Source organism: Pinus tabuliformis, chromosome 3_1, assembly GCF_031772625.1.
Source record: "Pinus tabuliformis cultivar Carrire ecotype Pingquan chromosome 3_1, CPIR1, whole genome shotgun sequence".
In the NCBI taxonomy this organism is placed as follows: domain Eukaryota; kingdom Viridiplantae; phylum Streptophyta; class Pinopsida; order Pinales; family Pinaceae; genus Pinus; species Pinus tabuliformis.
In genome coordinates this window covers 655,659,214-655,682,106 of record NC_142301.1, presented here as the reverse complement: position 1 = coordinate 655,682,106, position 22,893 = coordinate 655,659,214, and the positions used below count along the sequence as shown (strand labels likewise).

The 22,893-nt window shown below is 40.6% G+C and overlaps 1 protein-coding gene across 2 annotated transcripts in view; it reads left to right on the top strand.

Annotated features, from left to right (window-relative positions):
* LOC149188779 (putative plant SNARE 13) overlaps positions 1-22,893 on the top strand; it is a 70,042-nt gene that overhangs the window by 34,428 nt on the left and 12,721 nt on the right. Inside the window, exons 5-7 of one of the 2 annotated variants that reach the window (XM_089411700.1) lie at positions 1,200-1,297; positions 15,869-15,948; positions 16,131-16,187. In XM_089411700.1, coding sequence (XP_089267826.1) covers positions 1,200-1,297; positions 15,869-15,948; positions 16,131-16,187 — 235 coding nt within the window. Of the gene's footprint in view, positions 1-1,199; positions 1,298-15,868; positions 15,953-16,130; positions 16,188-22,893 lie in introns of both variants that reach the window. The other variant, XM_089411699.1, reaches the window with a different exon arrangement.

The window sequence follows — 22,893 nt, the reverse complement described above, 5'->3', positions numbered from 1 at the left end:
TAGGCATTCTTTAGTGCTAGCCAGTTCACGACTATGGAACTTCTTATTTTCATATTCTTACACACCAAGCTTCTTGATTCCTCCTGATGCAAGTTGTTTAATAGTTTCACATTCTTACACACTAAGCTGCTTGATTCTACTTGATGCAAGGTTATTTTATTGGTATAAGGGTGGCTTGGATTTGTGCCACCTTCCTCATGTCCTCTCAACATTTAACTTCACCATATTCCCATAACATCTTCCCCTTGTAAATCTAAGTGGTTCATTCATTTGCTAAAAGTTGCACTTGGATAAGAAAGACTACATCATGTAACAAGAATTGATCTACTTCCATAAGATACTTCCCTTGTTTTTATGTCAAAACTCTATGCTTTCGTCTACAGTGGTATGCTAATTCTCCAGTTGAATCCTGCCGAGGCCTTTGACCTCTCTTGGTGCTAGTCATTGCTTGCGTTTATCGTGGTTGTTTTTAAATGAGCTATATTGTTTCTTTTGTACACTACTATTTTTTCTTGTTCTACAACTTCTTTCATTGTGGGATTCCATGTGGAGATTAGATTTGTTGAAAGTCAGCTATAGTGAGCTGCCCAACTATCCATAATGTCTAGTAGCGCCATCAAATATAATTTCGCTATTGTTTAAAAAAAGGCATTCCAAAATAGGCTTAGCCCCATTTAGCATGAATCATGAGGTTCTAGTTATTTACCTTCCAACTATCTTTTAAGCTTTGAATAGTCTTGTTGGAGAGACCCTAAAACAATATATTGGATTATACCCAAAACTTAAGCTTGTCCTTTGGACAAAACATCAATATCTAAGCAACTGACTTTTGTTTTATTGGTTAGACCCATCAAAAGGAACATGAATAAGGCAAGAGAGTATCTTCTTTAAATTTTAAACTTCTTATAATGTGTATTTAAGATGTCATTTAAATGGAATAACTTGATTATTTTATTTGTAATATGCTTCTTTACTATGAATACAAAATACACACAGGAAAAAAATATATTGTCTGGGTATATAGCACTTGTGCATATTATAAGACATCATTACTATAGAGGGATAATGTGCATCTAAATAACAAAAGAATAGTATGAAGAAAAACTGTTTTTCCTTCTCTTCTCCATGAAGGGGAGATAGATAATGATATTTTAGTATTTTACTTCATTCTCAAATGGAACTCTTGTTAAAATATGCAGGTATGCAAGCAGTCTTGGAAACAAGAGAGTAGAACTTTTTGAGGGTGGGACTACAGGTGGTGAGGCTTTTGCTGAGGAAAATGTTCGAGTGGCATCATGTAAGGGATTCGTTTAGTCCTTTTGTTCTTGCTTTTTCTTCAATTCGTACATTAAAGACATATTGTACAATTTGGCATGAATTTTTTTTAATGAAATATGCATACAAAACACAGAGAACTGTTAGATTCTATTTTCTTGACTCTACAAGAGGGCTGATTTCTTAGTGCTATAATATGGGTAGCATTGGAAACTTGACCTTGAAATTTTATTTAACATCTTAGTAGGAGATTGTTACTTGAGTTTAGAGGAAATGCAGATTGAGTGTGAGAGCTGTAGGTATATTGTGTTGTACCTAGGATTTTCTAATCTAATCATATATATGTTAACAAATACTAAATATTATGAGGTTAGCTCTCATGGGTTAAGAATTTGGCACTGTGGATTTGGATATTGCTATCTTTATCTCTATTCTATGATTCTAAGATTAATTGATTATGCCACATGGAAGGGAACTTAAAAAAATGATGTGAAAAGTTGAATATAGAAGGATAGAACCCTCTAATGAAACTAGAATCTCTCAATGTACCACTAAAGAGAGGGGCTTCTATTCACATTGTACACATCATGGTCATGGGCATACTCATTGTCATCATTGCTTATTAGACATGGACCTAAATTCTATAGCCTAATTGTTGTTGCTGAAATGTTTGTTGCCACTCTTTTTTGTCCTAAGTTATGTATATTTTCCAATGTGAATATTTTGGGCCTTAAATTATATGGAACCTACTTAACGCACATGAGCACATCAGAAACATATGAGAAATGACTCTTTTGATTTAGCATTATGCAGATGTATGGCTCAATCAATAAAAGGAGGTAATGTAGCATGTTCTACATCATTATATATGATAAAAAGAATGTGTAAGTTTAGGTGGTTGCACAATAGTGGCTCCTTGGACACGAGTAGTTCACACACAATAGCAACACTAAGACATTCCAAGTAGGAGTTTTGTCATATAGAATGCAATACAATAAAGTATAATTGGAAGGCCAAACTGTAATTGTTATCTCTATAATGTCTTCTTTTCTATGAGGGTGGGTCATGCAATGTGGCTTGCATGTGTTTTATGCTATGTGTCATCCCTATGAACACTTTTTTGAAACATGCTTAGATAAACATGCCCCAAGGTCATGAGCTACACTGCATAAAGTGTAATTCCTTTGGTGGAGCTACACTGCATAAAATTTGCATCAGACTTGTGTCCAAGCTCATCCCTTTTGACACATGTCAGTTGGGTAGGGCATGCCACAACAAGAATGACATCTAGGTGAACCAAGATCTTGTTGACATTTGACAACAATTAATTTGATATTTATGCACTAACAAAAGTCATAACAAATTTTGAGATTCTAATCCTAGAAAATCTAGAAATCTAGTAAGATACACAAAAATCTAGTAGTTAGCCCTGTTACCCACCACTTGTGGGTGACACCCATAGGAGATTTTTTTTCTCCTAGACGGTCCTTAGCTGGCAGCGAACAACCCCTTGCAACCACCAGATAGCTTGATGTGCCATCATCTCCGCCAGCTGAGCCAACCATTATGCACCCTTGCCCATCTGTCATGATTGTATGTTTGAAGATGGGCCTTCCAACCCTGAAGGTATGGCTTTCATTATGTAGTTAGGTATTTTTGCTTGCTTATCATGAACACTTTTGGGCATGTATTAGTGGGGGGATTCAACGGAAATGACGGGGTTGATTTGTACTCTTGTCCCCTTGTCCAACTTGGTGGTTAACCTTGTATCGTAGTCCCTTGGGATCTCCTTTATTGGCCACCAGCTTTAGGAGTGACTACATGGGAAATCCCGATTTTGGTTGTGTGGTCCCGCTTTTTGACACCACATACATCACTCCCTCCACTCATTATAACCTCTTTATATGTTTCCCATCTGGGTCCACATTGGTCCATCGAGTCCACAAGGAGTTAGCCTCCCCCTCCCCTTGTCCACAATTTGGGCTGAGCCTAGAACGATGCCCCAGAGGTTGATGCGGCTAAAACGAAATTTAAAAACATAATTTGGCTGCTCTCAACAGGAAATGTACCATAAAATGTATAAGATGTCAAGGACATACAAATTTACCACGTGGGCAAAAGCAAACATGAGCTCTACCCCCTATCATTATGGCCATCACCCTGGTTCCTAGGGCCCTTACATTAGCCCCCTACATCAAGGAACCCATGATTGTCCCAACCCCTGGTGGGCGATGAATTGCCCAACCTTAAGAGGGTATTCACTATTATATCATTCTCATCATGCTCTCATCCCCTAGAGCCCCGAGCAGTAATAAGAGAATAATCAACAAAAAGGAAAAAGGCATATGAAGAAGGGTGGAAAAACAAAGGCCGGTGTAACTCATGTACCACGATTGCCCCCTCCTACATCTATACACCCAAGTGTGGGCTTCTCTCATCATAGTTACCCTTGTATTGTGACATGTGCTTTGGAGCCTTCCTTTGATGCCCCACTCTGTTCCATCATTATATCACATGACATCTACCACATGACAGATTTACGATGGACCTGTCATTCCCATAGAGGTTGAAACCACTTAATAGGGTCCTTGATTAACCTCATTCTTGAACTTGGAAGCCCCTGTACACTCTAAAGCCCATTATGGAAGGGCATGCCACTATGAAGTGATCACTTGGTTCCATGATTTGTAAGCTCGTTTGCTCAATTACATTAATGATTTATTGTATTGGAAGGTGAGGGGACGCATTAGATCTTATACAAGATTGCAGGTGGGTCTTCATTGTGGGGTTTGGTCTCCCTATATGGATCCAAGCCCTCCAGAGGGTCATATTGGCATTTGTAGGGTGTGCGTTGAGAGCCATGGGCCTCCACTATAGTAGGCAGTAGATAGCCATGCCATGGGATCCTTCAACACCATCCATTGCTTGCTTGTGTTCGACCTATTTGATGATGATGACGCACCTGGACCATCTTGCCTAGTAGGCCACACACTTGCACAACACACTTGGCAGTTGATCTAGGGCTTAGATGGGGTTGTGTCTTAACATGGGGGACATAGGGAGGGCTTGCATCATCCTTCAACCCTTGCAGATAGGATACACCCTTGTTAGATTCAGTTGGAGACCCATGAGGATGTTTTGTGCCCACACAACCACTTGAGGGCACCACAACTCATTTGCTTGGAGATCAAGGGGCCATCCCCTTCATCACTATTTTGGGAGCCCTTCCACTCATTTTGGCACATGAGGGACTCTACTAGGCCTTTTAGTGGCTCTCCTAGCTATTGTATTACCATTTTGACCCTCTTGGGAGGCTTATTTTTCATATTATGGAATTGCTGTTTGGTAGGCTTGTCACCAAAAGTATTGTTATTTTGCACATTATTTTATTTTAGGGGCATTATTAGGCTAAAATAGGCCATTCAAATCCCTTAGAAGATTGTATAAATATAAGAGAGGCATTCTCTCTCATTCATCATCACTTGGATTTGTATCTCTTTGGAGAAAATATTTCAGACTTGCTATTGCTGGATGAATTGGCGATCAATTGATGCATTTTGATGTTTGGATATTTGTTTTTTGTCTTGGAGCTTCGTTTTTGCAAGTATAATGGATGGATATAATCCTCATGTCATTTAAGTGGTTTCTTTTTAGAAAATTTTACACGTTTATTGTCTAATATATGGAACGCTATTGCTATGGTTATTTGTGCTCTAATTGTGACGTGAAATTCTTATAAGCTTGATAATCTTGGTTCCTTGCATGTCTTATTCATTTTGGCAAGAAGATTGACACATTCCTAGGGGTGGGTGGACTCTGTACACTTTAAAACTCCATTACTTGGCAAGTTGAAGTATAAATCTTTCTTGAGACCTTGTAGCTGCTTCTCCAGGGCATGTGAAGTGGTAGGAAGGCTCCTTGGTAGAGAAAAATTAGATGGAGTTGGGAAATGTCACAAGGCCAAATTGCAATTAAGTGATTACGAAATGGAATCCAACTTCTACATAGTACCCTTGGGAGGTGTAGATGTTGTCTTAGGAATACAATGGTTACAAACATTAGGAACATATTCCACAAATCACCAGAAGCAATTTATAAAGTTTAAATGGGTTGGAAGGAAATATAAATTGTTTGGTTTTCAAGCTCCTCCTACTTGAATCATATCGGCGCAACAAATGAAAAGGCTTATTCGAAGGGGATCACCCGTATCCGTAGCATAATGTCAACAGTTAAAATTGTTATCTACGGAAGGAATTCACCAACAAACTGAGATTACAACCTTGATCCTGAAATATAACAAGGTATTTCAAGAGTTGTCTATGAAATTACCTCTAGAAAGGGAGATAGAACATATCATTGAAGTCAAACCAGACGCAACACCTGTGAATGTCAAACCATATTGCTACCTGCATTCGTAGCATAATGTCAACAGTTAGAATTGTTATCTACGGAAGGAATTCACCAACAACCTAAGATTACAACCTTGATCTAGAAATATAACAAGGTATTTCAAGAGTTGTCTATGAAATTACCTCTAGAAAGGGAGATAGAACATATCATTGAAGTCAAACCAAACACGACACTCGTGAATGTCAAACCATATCGCTATCCTTATCATCACAAATCAAAGATAGAAAGGCTCATTCAAGATTTGCTGAGGTGTGGACTCATTACAAAAGGCAGAAGTCTGTATGTAGCCCAGTAGTGCTAGTCAGGAAGAAGGACAATTCCTTCAAATTGTGTATAGATTATCGTAAACAAGATAACTATTAAAAATAAGTTTCTCATTCCATTTATAGATGAGTTGCTAGATGAACTTATGGCGCAAAATACTTCTCAAAATTAGATTTGAGATCAAGTTATTATCAAATATGGGTAAGATTAGAGGATATCGAGAAGACCGCGTTTAGGACTCATGAAGGACATTTTTTTTTTTTTTTTTTAACAGAATCGGTTACTTTTGTATTATAAAAACTCAGAAGCATAGTTCTAGTACATAGATATTGAAAGTTTGGGCGAAGAGGATCAAAACCGGGTGCGCAGACCCATTTTCCTCATTGCTACCTCTATGATAACTGAAAGTGAAAAGGAAACGGCTATATTGCCGAACAAAAGCACCACCTAACCAACAGAATTTACAGTCCATAGTTTCTAGGGAAGTTTCTGAGTGATCGAATCATCGGGGAGGGGATCTTTCCTGGCGCTGGCTTTAGTTGAGGCCTCAGCTTGATAGCTCTGGGAAAGGGCTCTGATCTGCTCAATGGCTTCCTCCAGATGGCTGCACCTTCCTTTCAGATTTTCTATTTCTTCTTTTTGCTTCTCCAACTTCTTCCGCTTCGATCTGCTATCAGCTTCATAATCGTCTTTTAGATCATTGAAGTGCTTGACAAATCTGTTAATCATGATTGTATGTGTTCTGCACATAGTGCACTCATTGTTGAAGATCCTGTCTATTGGATTGATTGCTGGCTCCTGAGCGTTCGGCTGGTCTTGTTGATTCGCCATGTTGCTGGACAGGATGAGAGAGTCTGTAATATGAGAAAACAGGTGGAAATCGGGGAGAAGGGAGATATCGGGAAGGGAGGCGGTATTACAGAGCAGGTAGATCAGATATGTGAGGAGCGTAGAGCGCTGGGGATTGAGGTGGATGGGCAGCAATGGAATACGGGGAGCTCTGCAGCGGTCAAGAAACAAAATGTCAGCAATAATTAAAACAACAGAACATATACCAGCAGTTACCAAGAGCAAGGAGCGGAGCTCTGGATCCCAATGAGAGCTGGGAGCTTCAGAATGATGCCATCGCTTGGTGAGAGCGCATAGAAGATGCCTTGCGGAGCCGCGAACTGTGGAGTCCCTGAGGTCCAAACTGCAATATATAGAAGGAGAGGAGCTTCCCTGAGGTCCAAACTGCAATATATAGAAGGAGAGAAGCTCCTCAGAAGCTTAATCCAGTGCTGAGAGGATCTGATCTTGGGAGGATTGAGATCCTCTGAAATGATTCTGCTACTGTCAAGGAGCGTGCGAAGGGGATGGGCTCGATCACGCAGCCAGAGAATGACTGCGCTGGACAGAAGATAATTCATGGTGAGATAAAACATAATGATGTGGACCGAGTCATGGGGGCGGTTTTGTCTTCTTTGGTACCAGATTGTGCAGTCGAGGAGATTTGGGGAAGGGAAGGGAGATTTGGGGAAGAGCCTGATACGATGGAAATGGTGCCTGAGGTGACTGATGTTCTGGAATGAGGGGATGGGGAAGGGCTGCTTAGGGTATATCTTTTTCATAAACTTCATCATTCTCTCTGACCTGGCCTGTTTGTCTGCTTGTAGCTTTGCTAGCTTGTTCATCAGCCTCCGTGTTGTTTCCTCTTAGCACATGCTTGAAGGTGACTCCGCTTAATTTCCTGATGTTTTCCATTATCCTGCTTTTGATGCTGTTCAAGGCCATTTGCTTGAAATCTTTCCCTGAGGTCATGGCCGCTATGATAATAGCAGAATCTCCCATAATAAGAAGGTTTTGGAGGCCGAGTTTTCTAGCGATAGAGGTCCCCAGGAGGAGGCTATATGCCTCTGCCTTATTATTTGACATGGAGCCTAATCCCCATTCATATGTCACTATGGTTTTTCCTTGAGGATCTCTGATGATTCCACCAGCTCCAGCTTGGCCCGGATTATTTTTTGATGCCCCATCAAATTGGAGGGCGGGTCTCCTTTGTTTTTGTATCCAATTTCTGACTTCTTCCTTGGTCCCTCTCAACTTCCAATCCAAGTTTCCTTTTCCTGTGTTTACATTTTTTTTAGTTCTTGTTTCATAATTGAATTTACTCACCCACTCTTTTACTCTTGCATCTGTCGATTCCGAGTCTATCTGGGTTATTCCATTTGCTTCAATGGTCTCTGAAATGAGTGCGATCGCTTTAGCCAAGGTGCTAGAGATGCTTGGTTTCTTGTTATTGAATATGCACTTGTTCCTGGCGATCCATATCTGCCAGCATAGATTTGGGGGTATACTGTTCCACGACCTTGTAGCTAGGGTCTTACCTTTTTTGTTTTGGGGGAAACTTTTTTCCCAATTTTTCTGAAGGAGAGTAATCTGGTTGGGAAGATCACCTGTGAGTAGAGGGCTGGTGATGAGTTTCCAACAAGATCTTGCGAAAGGGCACTCTATAAAAAGATGGTTGCTACTTTCCTCCGCTGCCCTGCACATGCAGCAGATTGAGGGGCCATGAATGCCCTTCTTCCTGAGGTTTTCCGCAGTGAGAATTTTACCATGGAGAAGGGTCCAATTGAAAAGTTTTACCTTTGGCAGGCATTCAGTTCTCCAAGCTGCTTTGTGAAGAGGCCAGTTGTTTATTGCTGAGGCATTTTGGAGTGTTTTATAGCCCTCTTTGACCGTGTAGCTGCCACCATTGGGGTCCCATACAAATTTATCATCTGACATTCTGTGCGTGGGAGCTGAGCCTATGAGTGAGGTTTTAAGATCAGCCCAGAGGTTCTTGAGATCATTAGGGAAAGTGATAGACCTCCAGCCTATCCAACAGTTATGTTCCCAAAGAGAGATGTCATAAAGAGTCTTGAGATTTGCCTCTGACATCCACCGTTGCAGGGGCCTGAATTTAGGAAGCGCTTCCCTAGCCTCCGATCCCATTATTCTGTCCTCCCAGATGCTGATATCTCTGCCATTGCCCGGAACTCTTGAGATACAGGATTTGAATTGGGGGAGAGTTTTTTTGATAAGCTTCCAAATGGGTGTACACTGCCTGTCGATGATGGTTTCTGAGAGGATATTGCTGTTGACCCCGTTCAGGTATTTCTTCTTGATGACTTCTGTCCACCAGGCTCCTCTCTCATTGAGAATTCTCCAGGTCAATTTGTAGCCCATAGCCATGTTTGCTAATCTTGGTATTCTAATTCCGAGCCCTCCTTTCTCTAAGGGAAGAATGACCTTGTCCCACTTTACCAAGCTGAACTTTTTTGTGTCTTGCTTTCCTCCCTGCCACAAAAAGCTTCTAATTATCAGCTCCATGTGCTTATGGATGCTGGCCGGGGCGAGAGTAATGGCAAATTGATAGATTGGAAGAGCTGAAAGGATGGCCTTGATGAGAATTGTTCTGCCCGCCAAGTTAAGCCAATACACTCCCCAGCTCTGTAGCTTCCCTCTCAATTTCTCGATTAGCTTGGCCCAAATCTCAGTTTTAATTGATTCCTTGGCTAAGGGTAGCCCCAAGTACATAAAATGAGTCCAGTTCCTTTGAGCAGGGATTTCCATGATTATAGAGATTCTCTGGATTATGTGTCTGGGGACATTCCATGTGTAGATCATGCACTTGTTGTTGTTTAGCCTACCTCCAGAGGCTTGAAGGAATAGATCCAATGTTTTCTTGAACCTCCGGGCCATAAGGCTTGAGGCACCTCCAATTAACAGTGTGTCATCGGCGAAAAGGGAGTGATTAATCCCCTTGGTTCCTCGGACTATATCTACCCCTGTTATTTCCTTTAACTTGCGCATATTCTCCAGGTGCAAGCTTAGAGTTTCAGCCATGATGATGTAGAGGAAGGGGGATAGCGGGCATCCTTGCCTCAAGCCTCTTGAACTTTTGAAAGCATTGCTGGGCCTGCCATTAATGAGAGGAGCTGTCCAATTGTAGGAAATACATTCCATGACCCTGCTGATGAAGAACTCAGAGATGCCAAATTTCTTTAGAACTGCCTGGAGGAATGAATGGTTAACCCGGTCAAAGGCGTTTGCCATATCGAGCTTGATGATCATGCCCCTTTCCTTTCTAGATATGCTGCTGTGAATTGCCTCCTGAATAAGAATGACATTATCCGTTATTTGTCTCCTAGGGACGAAGCCTCCTTGGTTCTCGGAGATGAGGGAAGGGAGGAGTTTTTTTAGCCTGTTTGCTAAGATCTTAGTGATGATTTTATAGGAGACATTACACAGGGATATAGGGCGGAATCGATCAAATGTTTGAGGATTGGGGTCTTTAGGAATAAGGGCTAGATGGGAGGATTTTATGCTGCCCATTTTGCATTTTGTGAAGAAGTTTTTTGCCATTCTGATGTAGTCCTTCTTGATAATTTCCCAGTGAGTTCTGTAAAAGGCCACTGTGAAACCATCAGGGCCCGGAGCCTTGTCCGAGGCCATGCTGTGAATTGACCATTCTATCTCCTCCGTCGTGATCTCCTTATCCAAATCTGCATTTTGGGCTTCTGAGATCTTATTCTCAATTATGTTGAGGAAATCCGGGTTTTCCATGTAGTGAGGATCTGCTGTTAGGAGAGCTTGGAAATGTCGGGTCGCTGCTTCCCTAATTTCCACTTGTTCTCTTAGATCTCTTCCCTCCACTATTATTCTTTCAATGTTGTTCCCTGCTCGCCTTAGTTTGAGGCTGTTGTGGAAAAAAGAGGTATTTTTGTCTCCTGATTTGAGCCAAAGGCATCGTGACTTTTGCCTTTGCTCTTCTTCCTCCCTTCTGTTCTGTTTGTACAGCTCCTTATACAGTTCATTTTCTTTAACTTGATCCTCTTCTGTGTCTTGGCTTCTTTCCTTTTCTTGGTTCCACTGTGCTAGTTTTGTTTGGAGATCGGTTTTTTTTTTTGCCTTCCTCTTTTGCATGGTTTCTTGCCCATTGCTTGATGGCGATCCGGAGGAGCTTGAGCTTGGTTTCCCAGATGTAATGAGGGGAGCCCGAGATTTCTGTTGCCCAGTGTTCTTTTATCAAGGTTCTGAAATCATCACTGCTGTCCCAGGCTCTGTTATACTTAAAAGGGAGCGGTCCCATATTCTTCCCTTTGTCCAGTTTCAAAGCCACTGGTTTATGGTCTGATATATAGCCTTGAATAATTGAGCTTTGAATACTTGGGAAATTGGCCACTATTCTCTCTTGTGCCAAGATACGGTCCAGCCTCTCTTTTATGTTATTCTTGCCTGTTCTCTTATTTGACCATGTGAAACGCCCATTTTGCGGTGGGATGTCCACCAGATTGTGGGCTTGAATGATTTCTTCTAATGCATCTCTTGAGGAGTCTGCAAAGAAGTTCCCTCCCATCTTCTCTTCAGCATTCCTTATTAAATTCAAATCGCCTCCCAGGAAGATGTTCCTTCCTTGAGCAGTCATTAGATCTGAGGTGATTGACTCCCAGCAAGAGGCTTTTTCTCTGAAGTGGGGGGGTGCATATACATTATATATTGTGTACTCTTCTGTCGTGGCTATGTTTTGCATATCTGATCTTATCCACCATCTGTTCTGCCTGTGGTCTTTCAGTTTCCATTTATTTTTGTCCCAAATTGTCCCTATGCCTCCTGAGGCACCAGCTGCGCTTGATGCTATTCCTACATAAATTCTGCTTCTTTTCATGCTGTTTTGAAATTCCTGTTCAGTGATTTTGGTCTCCTGGAGTAGGAGAATGTCTGGATGTTCTGATTTGAGGAGGTCTCGGACTGCATTTGCTTTTAGGGAGGAGCCCATCCCCCTACAATTCCAAGAGACCAAAATCATCATTTACTTTGTTTGTTGTAGGCCCCGCTTTTCTCTTTCATCTTCTCTCCGCTTCCTTTGGTCTTATCTAGATATGTGTCCATTGGCTGTTGGGTCCCTGTGGCCATTTCTTTTGCAGCGTTCTCATCCCTGATCTCTTTGTTAGATTTCCTTCCGACTTTTCTGGGAGGGTCAGTGGAGGTGTTATTTTCCTTCGACTTGTTCCTAGTTAGAATTCTTTCTACTGTTGGGGGAGGGGAGGTCGGGGGAGGAGAGGTAGGGGTTACCTTGGGACCTCTCGGGGAAGGGGGAGGGGATGGGGGTTCTTCTGCAGACAGAGTTTCGAAAGGGTTGGAGGAAGAAGGGAAGGAAGGGTCAGATCCAGAGGGTTGGGAGGGGGGGGTGGGGGTTTCAGAGGGGGCCTTTGGGAATGTTCCTTGAGGGGGGTTTGATTTTTTCTTCTTGACTATTTCCCATGCTTCTTCCAGAGCTTCAACATTGTTATCGGAAACATTTGATTTAGATTTACTACATCTATTGGCAAAATGCCCATATTCGTGACATACCTTGCACTTGAAAGGCAGCTGCTCGTAGTCCACTTGCTGTATGTGCGTCCACTGGTCGACTTTAAGTTTGATTGCTTCCGGTAGCCCTTTTCCCAGATCAACTTCTACACATATCCGTGCACAGGCATGCATGTTCTCCTTTGGTTCCGATCTGTCAATATATTTCCCCACGGCGTTTCCTATGGCTTTCACTGATTCATCTCCCCAGCAGTGAAGCGGCAGATGGGGAAGGCGAACCCAAACAGGAACAGCGTTGGGAACATCCATCTCAGGATCAAAATCAGGGGTCCATCTGTTAAGGTAAAGGCCTCTGGTATCCATAAAGTAGGGGCCGTTTCTGAAGATGAGATTTCGGTCTTCCATTGATTCGAAAAGGAAGGTGAAAAACCCTCTCCCACAGAACCTTATTGCTATCTTTCCTTGGACCATCGAGTTCCAGTTCCTCTCTACCCAGCGTTGGACAGTACGAGGAGAAGGCCATAATCCCGTGAACTGACCTACCAGGCCACGTTCAGCCAAGGCAACAGCAGCTCTCCTCGGGAGGGCGGGAGGGAGCAAGACTTCCGGGATTTCATCAAGTTTTTTGATGAACTTTGAAGCTGTAGGACGGATTTTTCCGGAAGTGTTCTCTGGGATGAGCGAAGCAAAGGACTTTTCCAGATCTTCCTGATCCTGAGTGGGAGGATCCATTGCAGGCTTGGGTTACTGCACAGACGGCTCTCCAGCAGAGGCCCCGAGGAAGGGGGAGGGCAGGAGGCCCAGAGAAAAGAAAGGGCAGGAGGCCCCGGGCGTGAAGGGAGTCAGAAGAGGGAGGGCGCAGCCTAGCAGCAGCGCTGCCAGGCGCAGGCACGCAGAGGGGTCAGTTCAGAGAAGCCGCAGGGCGCGGGATCGCCAGAGCCATCGTTTCCTCTCTTTCCCCTCTATGGACAATTTCCATGAAGGACATTATGAGTTTAAGGTGATGCCATTTGGATTAACCAATGTACCCACCACTTTTGAAGCAACCATGAATGAACTCTTTTGCCCACATTTGCAGAAGTTTGTATTAGTCTTTTATGACGATATCCTTAACTATAGCAAGACCTAGAAGGAGTACCTCAAGCACCTTGAAAAAGTACTATATAAATCTACTGATATGTACCCTTGCTAAAAGAGGGATAAATGGTCCTATCTCATTTGAGGAATTTAGTTTATAGGTCATTAAGGTTAGTAAATTTACTGGTGGTAGGATTATAGATGGATATTCGGATAAATTTGAGGAGGAAGAAATGACTAGTAGATGAAGAGGGAGAGAAGACATAATTGGGTGGATGGTTGGAAACATTGTAGAAAGAGGAATTGTGGGTCCACTAGGTGTAGGTCTCATTGTTGGCTAGTGGTTTGTCTTTGAGGAAGGAGGGTTCGCCAAAAGGTTTTGGGAGATTTGTGAAGGAGAGAAAGGAGCTTCCATCTTTAACAATGGACAAATTATATCTAAGAAGGCTATGATACTCCATATGGGTAAATGTGGTTATTTTGGTATAAAGAGCTAAGTCATATATGAGTTTTCTGTGCCCAAGTTTTATAGTTCAAACAATTTATTTATAGGAGAGGAGCTTTGGTCTTTGTCGAGTTGTGATGAATGAAGAGTGAGGGAAGAAGTGTTGGGCAGCGCTATAGAGTATAAAAGTGAGAAAGACTTATTTTAGAGAAGCAATGGGGGAAAAGTCGAGAGGTAGTTGACAAAGATGGAGTTAATTGGTGAGCGAGTTGGCAAATTTGATTGTAAATGCAGGGGGAGCGGAAATGTGGGTGTGGGACTGCAGGTGGGCTAATCAAGTTAAAGGCCAAATAAACATCAGCAAGTGGAAGATTCAAGAAGTTGGGGATGGATCATAGTCAACCACACTGGACCCCCCTAAATGAGGGACTCAAATACAATCCGCAAGCTTCGGGAAAGTGGAAGATTGTGACTTGGATACAAGGATCATCAATATCACCTAGTTCAAACTTCAAAGAGATGCCTTCCATATGCAATGGCAGGGTTAAGGCTACTAGATGAACATCTATCGGGGCCATAATTTCTAGGATCCAATTCAAAAATATGCCACTCATCCTTAGTGGTTTCATGGGTGGGGATCAACCAAATACTGGTTCAACTATTAAGATGTCAAAGTAGAATGGTAACTGGTTTCCCCAAATGCAGAGTAACTCAATGCTTGAGTGGAGATCCTGGAGGCTGGAAGGGATCCTTACGTGCATTCATTGGCAAGTCTGTTTTGATGCCTGTCTTATTGGTCAGGAATGTTCTTGCTATTAGTTGTAGGTCGTTATTCTTCCTGCTTTCTCTTCAACAAAGAAAGATCTAGATGTCTCATTCTCTTTAAATAGAAAACCTTTTTTAAGATTTCAGTTCTAGGTCCTTCAGCAGGATCTTTTGTTGAAAGGTTACAGTGGATTTGATGAGGTGTTATGACCTCATCAATCATTGACTAGTGAAGAGAGTGTCAATTGCATTAAGGGGATGTTTCTTACTTGTCCAGACCACTGAAAGGATATTTTTTTTACAACACTTTTTTGTGTGTTCTCCATATGTTGATAGGCGCCACCGCCTTCCAAATATTGCATTAGCTTCTTATATGTACAATCCAGTTAATTTTGTTTTTTTGACTGAAAGTTGCAAGTAATCCTTCAGATGCAGAAGGTTATCAGCTCTTGACTCTTTAAATTCAGTTCATCCTAACCTTGAGATAATTACAGGCATGTTTTTAAAGTTAGAGAATGGTTGATTTGTGGATTTTTGTACACCATTGAGAGTGTTGGTGTAGCAGTGGAGACCAGTATATTCTGTTTATAAATTATTTTCTTAACTTGTTGCGCTGTATGATAGAATGATTAGTGCAAAGTGTTGGAGCAGGTGTGCATGTGAAATGTATACTCTAGTGACATGAAATATTATGATTCAGAGACTTCTCAATAAAGTAAAAAAGTTTAACAGTAGGCTTTAGAGAAATAAGAGAGTACAATATACTAGTCAACTAGGAACTCTAGTGACATGAAATATTAGGATTCAGAGGCTTGTCAATAAAGTAAAAAAATTTAACAGTAGGCTTTAGAGCAATAATAGAGTACAATATACTAGTCAACTAGGAATATTGGGTCCTTTTAAAGTTTAGAGCTAATTCTAAATCTACGTTGCTGTTTTTTGTTTGTTAATTTTGTTTTTTGTTTTTTTGTTTTATAATTGTGTGGATTGTCATAAAAATGACACAGGTGATGGGATCCATCATTGGATTCGTCTCCATTACAGAATCTAACATATAAATAAATTCTTGGAGGTTTCTGGAAAGATCTAAGATCCTGCAAATCCTAAAAGGATCTCATCTGCATTTGGTACTTGGCTTAGAGGGATCCAGTAACTTTGGCTTTATCCATGTCTGCTTATTATTTGTCAAGCTCCAGTTTTACATTATCTTTAATCAATTGGAAACTAATGGAAGAGAGAGTCTGATTCTGTTCCATATTTTCAAACATTACAAATATCGTAAATTTATGTTGGTTTCAGCAATGACTAATCAAGAACTGGTAGAAGGTGGAACAAAGATGATGGACGAGACCGATCAAACAATAGAACGGTCAAAAAAGGCAAGTCTTTACATTAACTAACTATTTTCAATTGGGAATGCATTTTCATTTCCTTGAGCAAGCTGCAAAAGGTAGCATGTCTGATTGGAATGATTTTAGTATTTTGCCACTATTTGCTCCTTTTCTGTTTGTGTATTAGTATTCTGTAGTTATTTCTAACACTCTCAAAAGCTGTAACACAGGTAGTTGAAGACACTGTTAATGTTGGCGCACAGACAGCATCAACGTTGAAGTCTCAGGTGAGAATAATGAAGCTGATTCTCTTGCTTATATTTACAAAAGAAGCTTGAAACTGAGTGTTTTGAACACCGCTACTATGGTTTGGTATTATATTTTACATTCACATCCTATTTTGTTTTGCCCATCATAATTTCATTTATGTCACCCGTCAAAGAACTTGGAAATCTTGCAGTGATATGTTTTTTAATGAAGTATGACCCTATCAACTTTGTTTCTTGCATTTTCTAGATGAAGACAAGAAATACTTCTTGTTTGTTCTCGGATTATTGTTATGGAAACTGTATTTTAGACAAGGAAAGGAACTGCATATCATTTTTTTGTGATGTGTTATAGTTGCAATGTTTATAGATCTTGGAGAGGCAGCCATATTTCACTGATTTCATACAACTGGGCAGATATTAATAGATTTATGGATTTTTTGGTTATTGACACTATAAATTGACTCTCAGTCGCATGGCTCCATAAACTATAGAATTTAACCAAGCGAAATTTCAAACTACATCATACCTAAGAATTCTGTCACTTATAAAAGATATCAGATTCCAACCCAAAGAAGCAAAAACTTTAAGTAGAGAATGGATACTATGCCTGAATTTTTAAACTCGTTAAGAGGCACCCTGCTTTACCAGAATCTTGAACACTTGTTTACCAATAAGTTAAGCATTGCCGCTAGTCTACAACATTACTCAATATTATCCAAATTATTTTCCCATAGGTTTGAAATATATAAATATATGTGATGAATGTTTCCAAATTCTTTTAAAGTTAACAATTTTTCACGTTTTGTTTGCTCTGTTAATCTGAATATGTTAGCTTTTGGGGCTTCTCCAAAAGTGTTTTCAGCTTGCTAGGGAAGCACTATGGCTCCTAGCCCCTTGGTGATGCTTGATTAACATATCAATGGCTCAATTTGGGTGGATGCTTGACCTTGTTTAGAGTGTTGGCATCACACTCGTTGATTTTCTAGGGCACAAGCTAGAAACAGTTTTCTTCCACAGATAACTACTTCCAATGATTCAGTTAGCTTTAATTTCACATATCATTCATCCAATATAATTAAGCGTTATACAGAAGAAAATTCAACCATTGAACATGAAAGAGTAGTAGAAAAAAACCATGAAACCATGAGACAAGAGACACAACAATTAGGGTTGAGGCCAAGGAAAAACCCACACAGGGAAAACCCAGAAAAGTCCTTGGATGCCTTGATTTTAAATATGATTCCTTTGGTTTTCCTTAGGCTCAAGTTTAGGAAAAACATAGATTATTCACACTTTTGAATAATCACAGAGATCATGAAATATGGATACCACTAGGTGCCACATAGCTCGCACAAATTGCCATAGAAGCTCGCATAAAGTGCCACATGAGCTCACGTAAAGTGCCACAGAACGAGTCACAACACTTGCATATCCTAGCTTCAGACTTCATGCCTTTGATATATAAGAAGCCTCAGGAAATTTGCATACCATGCCATAGAGAGATAGAGAGAGTTCAAATGCCTTGGATGCCATTTAATTTGGATTCCACAGAGAGGCAAGGCAACTTAGATAATCCATATAATTTGTGATAGAGATAGATAATCTCAGTGAATGAGCTTCAAAACCTCGGTTTCTCAAGATTTCATAGTAACTAAATGCCACAGGAGCTCACATACTTCTGAGAGCAAGATGCCACAATGCCATAGAAGAGTTCAAATGCTACTGAGGTGGACGCCATGGAGAAGACTTAGATTCTTTAGATTTTCTGCCTACCAAGGAAATAGATACATTACAGAGAAGACCATAATGCCATTTGAATGCCACAAAAAGAGAGCTCAGATATCACTTGTACAAATGCTTCCATAGGTTCAGCCTTATAGAGGTGTGCGAGCTTACATCAAGATTGGATGCTTTAGAGATGCAAAATTGAATCTTAACACAAAGACCTTATCATAACTAGGATTCGTCCCTTCTGCATACATGATTCAACTCTTCTGCATAGATCTCAAACTTGTCATGATTAGCTTAATCAACCTTGACTAAATTCAGATTACTTAACTTGTCTTAGATCATATTGAGGCCTGGGTCCTTCGATGAGGGATCATGCCTAGAATGAAAACTCTTCTCCATAGTCCTTTGACGAAGGATCATAAACATTTGAATCATAGTACTGGGATTAAATCTTCCAAAGGAGCTCGAACAGGTCATAGACAAAAATTCGGCCTAGAAGAAATTTGGCCTTCCTAAGGATCTTCAAATGCCTTGGATTGGACAAAAGAATGAGGTTCAGATGGCTTTGTCTCAACTGCTCAATGAACTTGGCTCTGAAACCATGTTGATTTTCTAGGGCACAAGCTAGAAACAATTTTTTTCCACCGCTAACTTCTTCTAATGTTGGGTTTAGGACCCACCACATTCCAAAGATCGATATGAGGAAGTTTGATGGCAAGGATTTGGTAGCATGGATACTACAAATGGAAGAATTTTTTGATTTACGTGATGTGCCGCACACACAAAAGGTACGCATTGCATCTTTATATTTAGAACAAAATCAACTTGTGTGGTATCAATGGCTTTGCTCTCGAAAATCAATTGTCACTTGCACAATTTTTGTGGAAGAATTGGTAGCACATTATGAGGATACAAAGAGCAATACCTTCTTTAGCCAATTGATAAATCTCAAACAAAAGGGTTCAATGGCGGAGCATATTGAGGACTTCCAAAGATTCAACATCAAGATAAATGATATTCCGGAGGAGCATAGGATTGATGTCTTCATAGGACTTTAAAGGATAACATCCAACATGAGGTTTGCCTTTGGGAACCTGATTCACTGGGGAAGGCATTCAAGGTAGCAAGAAAAGTTGAAAGCAAAATTATGGCAACAAGGAAGTCTACCACTCACAACTATAAAGATGAAAGTGTTGTTGCTGCTAGCCTCCCACAACCTACAAGGTTGACACCACAACAAGTGGAGGAGAAAAGATCAAAAGGGCTTTGTTACAATTGTGATGGCAAATACACTAAGGGTCAAAAGTGTGTTGAGAAGAGACTATTTTACATAGATTGTGAAGAGGAGGTAGAGAAGGAATAAGAAACATCAAAAGAAGAGGATCTATGCTAGGAACCAACCTTAGATAAAGAAGAAATGAATACAACCATATCTTGCAACGCATTGGCAGGAATTACGACTCCTTAGACTCTCAAGGTAGAAGGATATATCAAGAAAAGAAAGGTAATACTGTTGATAGACTCTGATAGTACCCATAATTTTATTCATTATAAAATAGCCAAGCAATTGAATTGCTGTCTATATCCAACACTATAGTGTCAAGTGATGGTTGCAAATGGAGGATCTATAAATTGCTCAGGGAACTGTCATAATATCAATATAACCATGGGGGAATATGTATTAAATAGTCCAATGCTTTCTATTTCAGTTGGTGGTGTTGATGTTTTATTAGGAGTCCAATGGTTACAATCTTTGGGGACGATAACTTTCTAATTTTCAAGAACTTTTCTTGAAATTTTCCTAAAGGAAAGGAAATTGAATTAAGGGGCATTGCAGGGAAACTAGGGAAGATAATCAACTTTAATGGCATGGCAAATCTTTTGAAGAAAGAATGAGGCATAATTGCACAATTATGCTCACTAGATGTTCAAACACTGAAAACATCTATTTCTCCAAATCTCCAATGAATATTGGACAATAATTCTAAGGTATTTGAGACTTCCAACGACCTCCCACCTATCCATGATCATGATCATGCTATTCACTTGATTCTAGGAAGTGTTCCTCCAAACATCAAGCTTTTACATATATCCCTATGCCCAAAAGATTGAAATTGAACGTATGGTTGCAGAAATACTAGAGGCCGGTATAATTCAACCTAGCCAAAGTTCTTTATCTGCTCTAGTAGTATTGGTGCAAAAGAAGAATGGGTCGTGGCGTATGTGTCTGGATTATAGGGAGCTCAACAAGCTCACTATTGAAGATAAATTTCCCATTCATGTCATTGATGAATCGTTGGGTGAATTACATGGAAAATTTACTCCACCAATCTAGATCTTCGTTTAGGATATCATCAAATTAGAATGAAGACTGAAGACATTCCAAAAATAGCATTCAAAATTCATGAAGGTCATTATGAACTTTTGGTCATGCCTTTTGGCCTTACTAATGCACCTTCCACGTTTCAAGGTTTGATGAATTCCATTTTCAAACCCTTAGAAAATTTGTATTAGTACTTTTTGATGATATACTAATCTACAGACTACAACAAGACTTGGAAGGATCATGTTCAACATGTTGATAGGGTGCTCAAACTATTGGAGGAGAAACAATTAAATGCAAAAACCTCCAAATGTTTCTTTGGAGTACATGAGGTGGAATATTTGGGTCATATTGTATGTCATTAGGGTGTTAAGGTAGACCCTAACAAAATTAAGGCCATTAAGAAATGGAAATTCCCTACAATCCTAAAGCATCTTTGAGGATTTCTTGGGTTGACAGGGTATTATGGCAAGTTTGTTAAGATTATGGGAGAATAGGAACGTCTTTGACAACATTATTGAAGAAAGATGCATTTTCTTGGACTCTAGAAGCAACTAAGGCCTTTGAACATCATAAAGAGGCAATGTGCCAAGCACTGGTCTTAACTACACTAGAGTTCACAAAAATGTTTATTGTGGAATGTGACGCCTCAAGAAATTGGATGCAAGAAGACCCATTACTTGAAAGTCGTTCAATCAAGAGAACATATTTACACAAACCTATTTATGAGAAGGAAATGTTGGCAATACTACATGCACTAAAGCGTTGATGACCTTACCTAATGGGAAGACATTTCAAGGTAAAAATAGATCATGATAGTTTTATATACTTTTTGGAACAAATATTATCTTCAGAAGAGCAACAAAAATGGGTCACAAAAATGTTGCAGATGCACTCTCAAGAAATGATGAGGATGTGGAAGCATTACTCTGTGCCATTTCTATTATCCAACCTTATTGGATAAGTGAAGCAAGGAATACAGATTTGTGGACACTCCTTCAAAAGTTGTAGCAAGATCCCAATACATTTGATACATTTATCTGGAAAAATGATTCATTATGGTACAAAGATCGCTTATATCTATGTAAAAATTCTCAACTCAAACAAAAGATTCTTTTGGAATTGCACACCTCCCTCTTAGGAGCGCACTTAGGATTGTTAAAATCTTCCACAGGGTCAAGAAAGATTTTTTTTGGGATGGCCTTGTTGTGGAGGTAAATCCCCTCTGCGGGCAGAGGCGATCCCTACTAGTCCAAACAAGGTCTAGCAACAATCAAACAACGCTAACACGCAGGTTCCTAATTACGCATAAAAGACCAATGATGAAGGCCTACCTGGATTCCAACGCTAGTAATTGTAGAAGAGTTGATGCTCCCGTCCCTTTGCCTCGGCTAGTCACGATCCTCACGATCCTCGTGTACGGACACCTGCACATTCAAAGAACGATACAAACACAAGCATAAAATCCAGTAGATGTAACTATATATCAGTCAGAAAGGATATAACTCAAACATCATCATAAGGATATTAAGAGTGGAACCATAATGATAGTCGTCTATTATTAATAAACAAAGAAGAATACAACCATAGTTCTGACGTCAAATCCTTCTCAAGAGGGTCCAGCGAGCAAGTCTCTTAAGCATTCACCCTTGGAGGTAGATCTCCCAAGACAAAAATTCTCTCTCACACAAGTTTACACAAGAAAGAAACACTTCACAACCTTCCTTAAGCTCCCTAGCAATCCCACACTTGTCACACCAGCTACCTATCAAACTCGCACACTAGCAGCGACACTCCAAGCACTATGAATTCCAAAACTAGCTGCTCATGGCAATGGTAGAGGCTTAAATAGGAGAAGGAGTCTCCATGAATGGTGGGACGATGAGCTTATCTCCCAAGGAAGGTGGCTCAAATGACGAAACAGACATGCCAGAGAAAGGAGGGCGACATTTACAAGGCCAACAACCAGGTCTGGAGTTATCTGGAAGGCCAGCTGTTAGAACAAACTCGCCCAAACTGGATCAGCGCGGGTCCATAACTGCACTGGAGCGCTGACATCGCAGCTGAATAACAAAGAAGGTCATGTCAGCGCGATCAGATATGAATAACAGACGCGCTGTCTCATGAAATTCGACCAGCGCGGGAAACACGTGTACTTCCGCGCTGGCAGCGCATTCCGTCTGTTATGGAGCGCCCATCAGCGCGTTTATCTTGACAACAGTCGCGATGATAGCAAAAACTTTGGCAAAGTGGGTCATTTGGCAACATTAGAGAGCATGAGCATGGATGAATTGGACTCATGACACAGTAGAAAGACTGACAGGGAGACAGTGACAAATTACTGTGTAACAGATGCCCCCTAAAGCATGAAGCCCGAGAGAGTGGGAGGGGTGAAATGCTTTACGAAACTGGCTGAACTGGAACACCACCAGGAAGAACCTGCACGTATGTACAACTGATATCTCTGATAATCAATTACATGTAGTCTAGGCATGGGCGCAGCCATCCAAAAGACATATGAAAGAGGTCTGTGGTATGGACGCAGCCACCCAATTAATGAGACCGTGATGATAATAAAGGTATGGTCGCAGCCATCCATGAAGACTCAGGTATGGTCGCAGCCATCCATCAATGAGTCATGTAATGATCATAATAATCCACAAAATCACA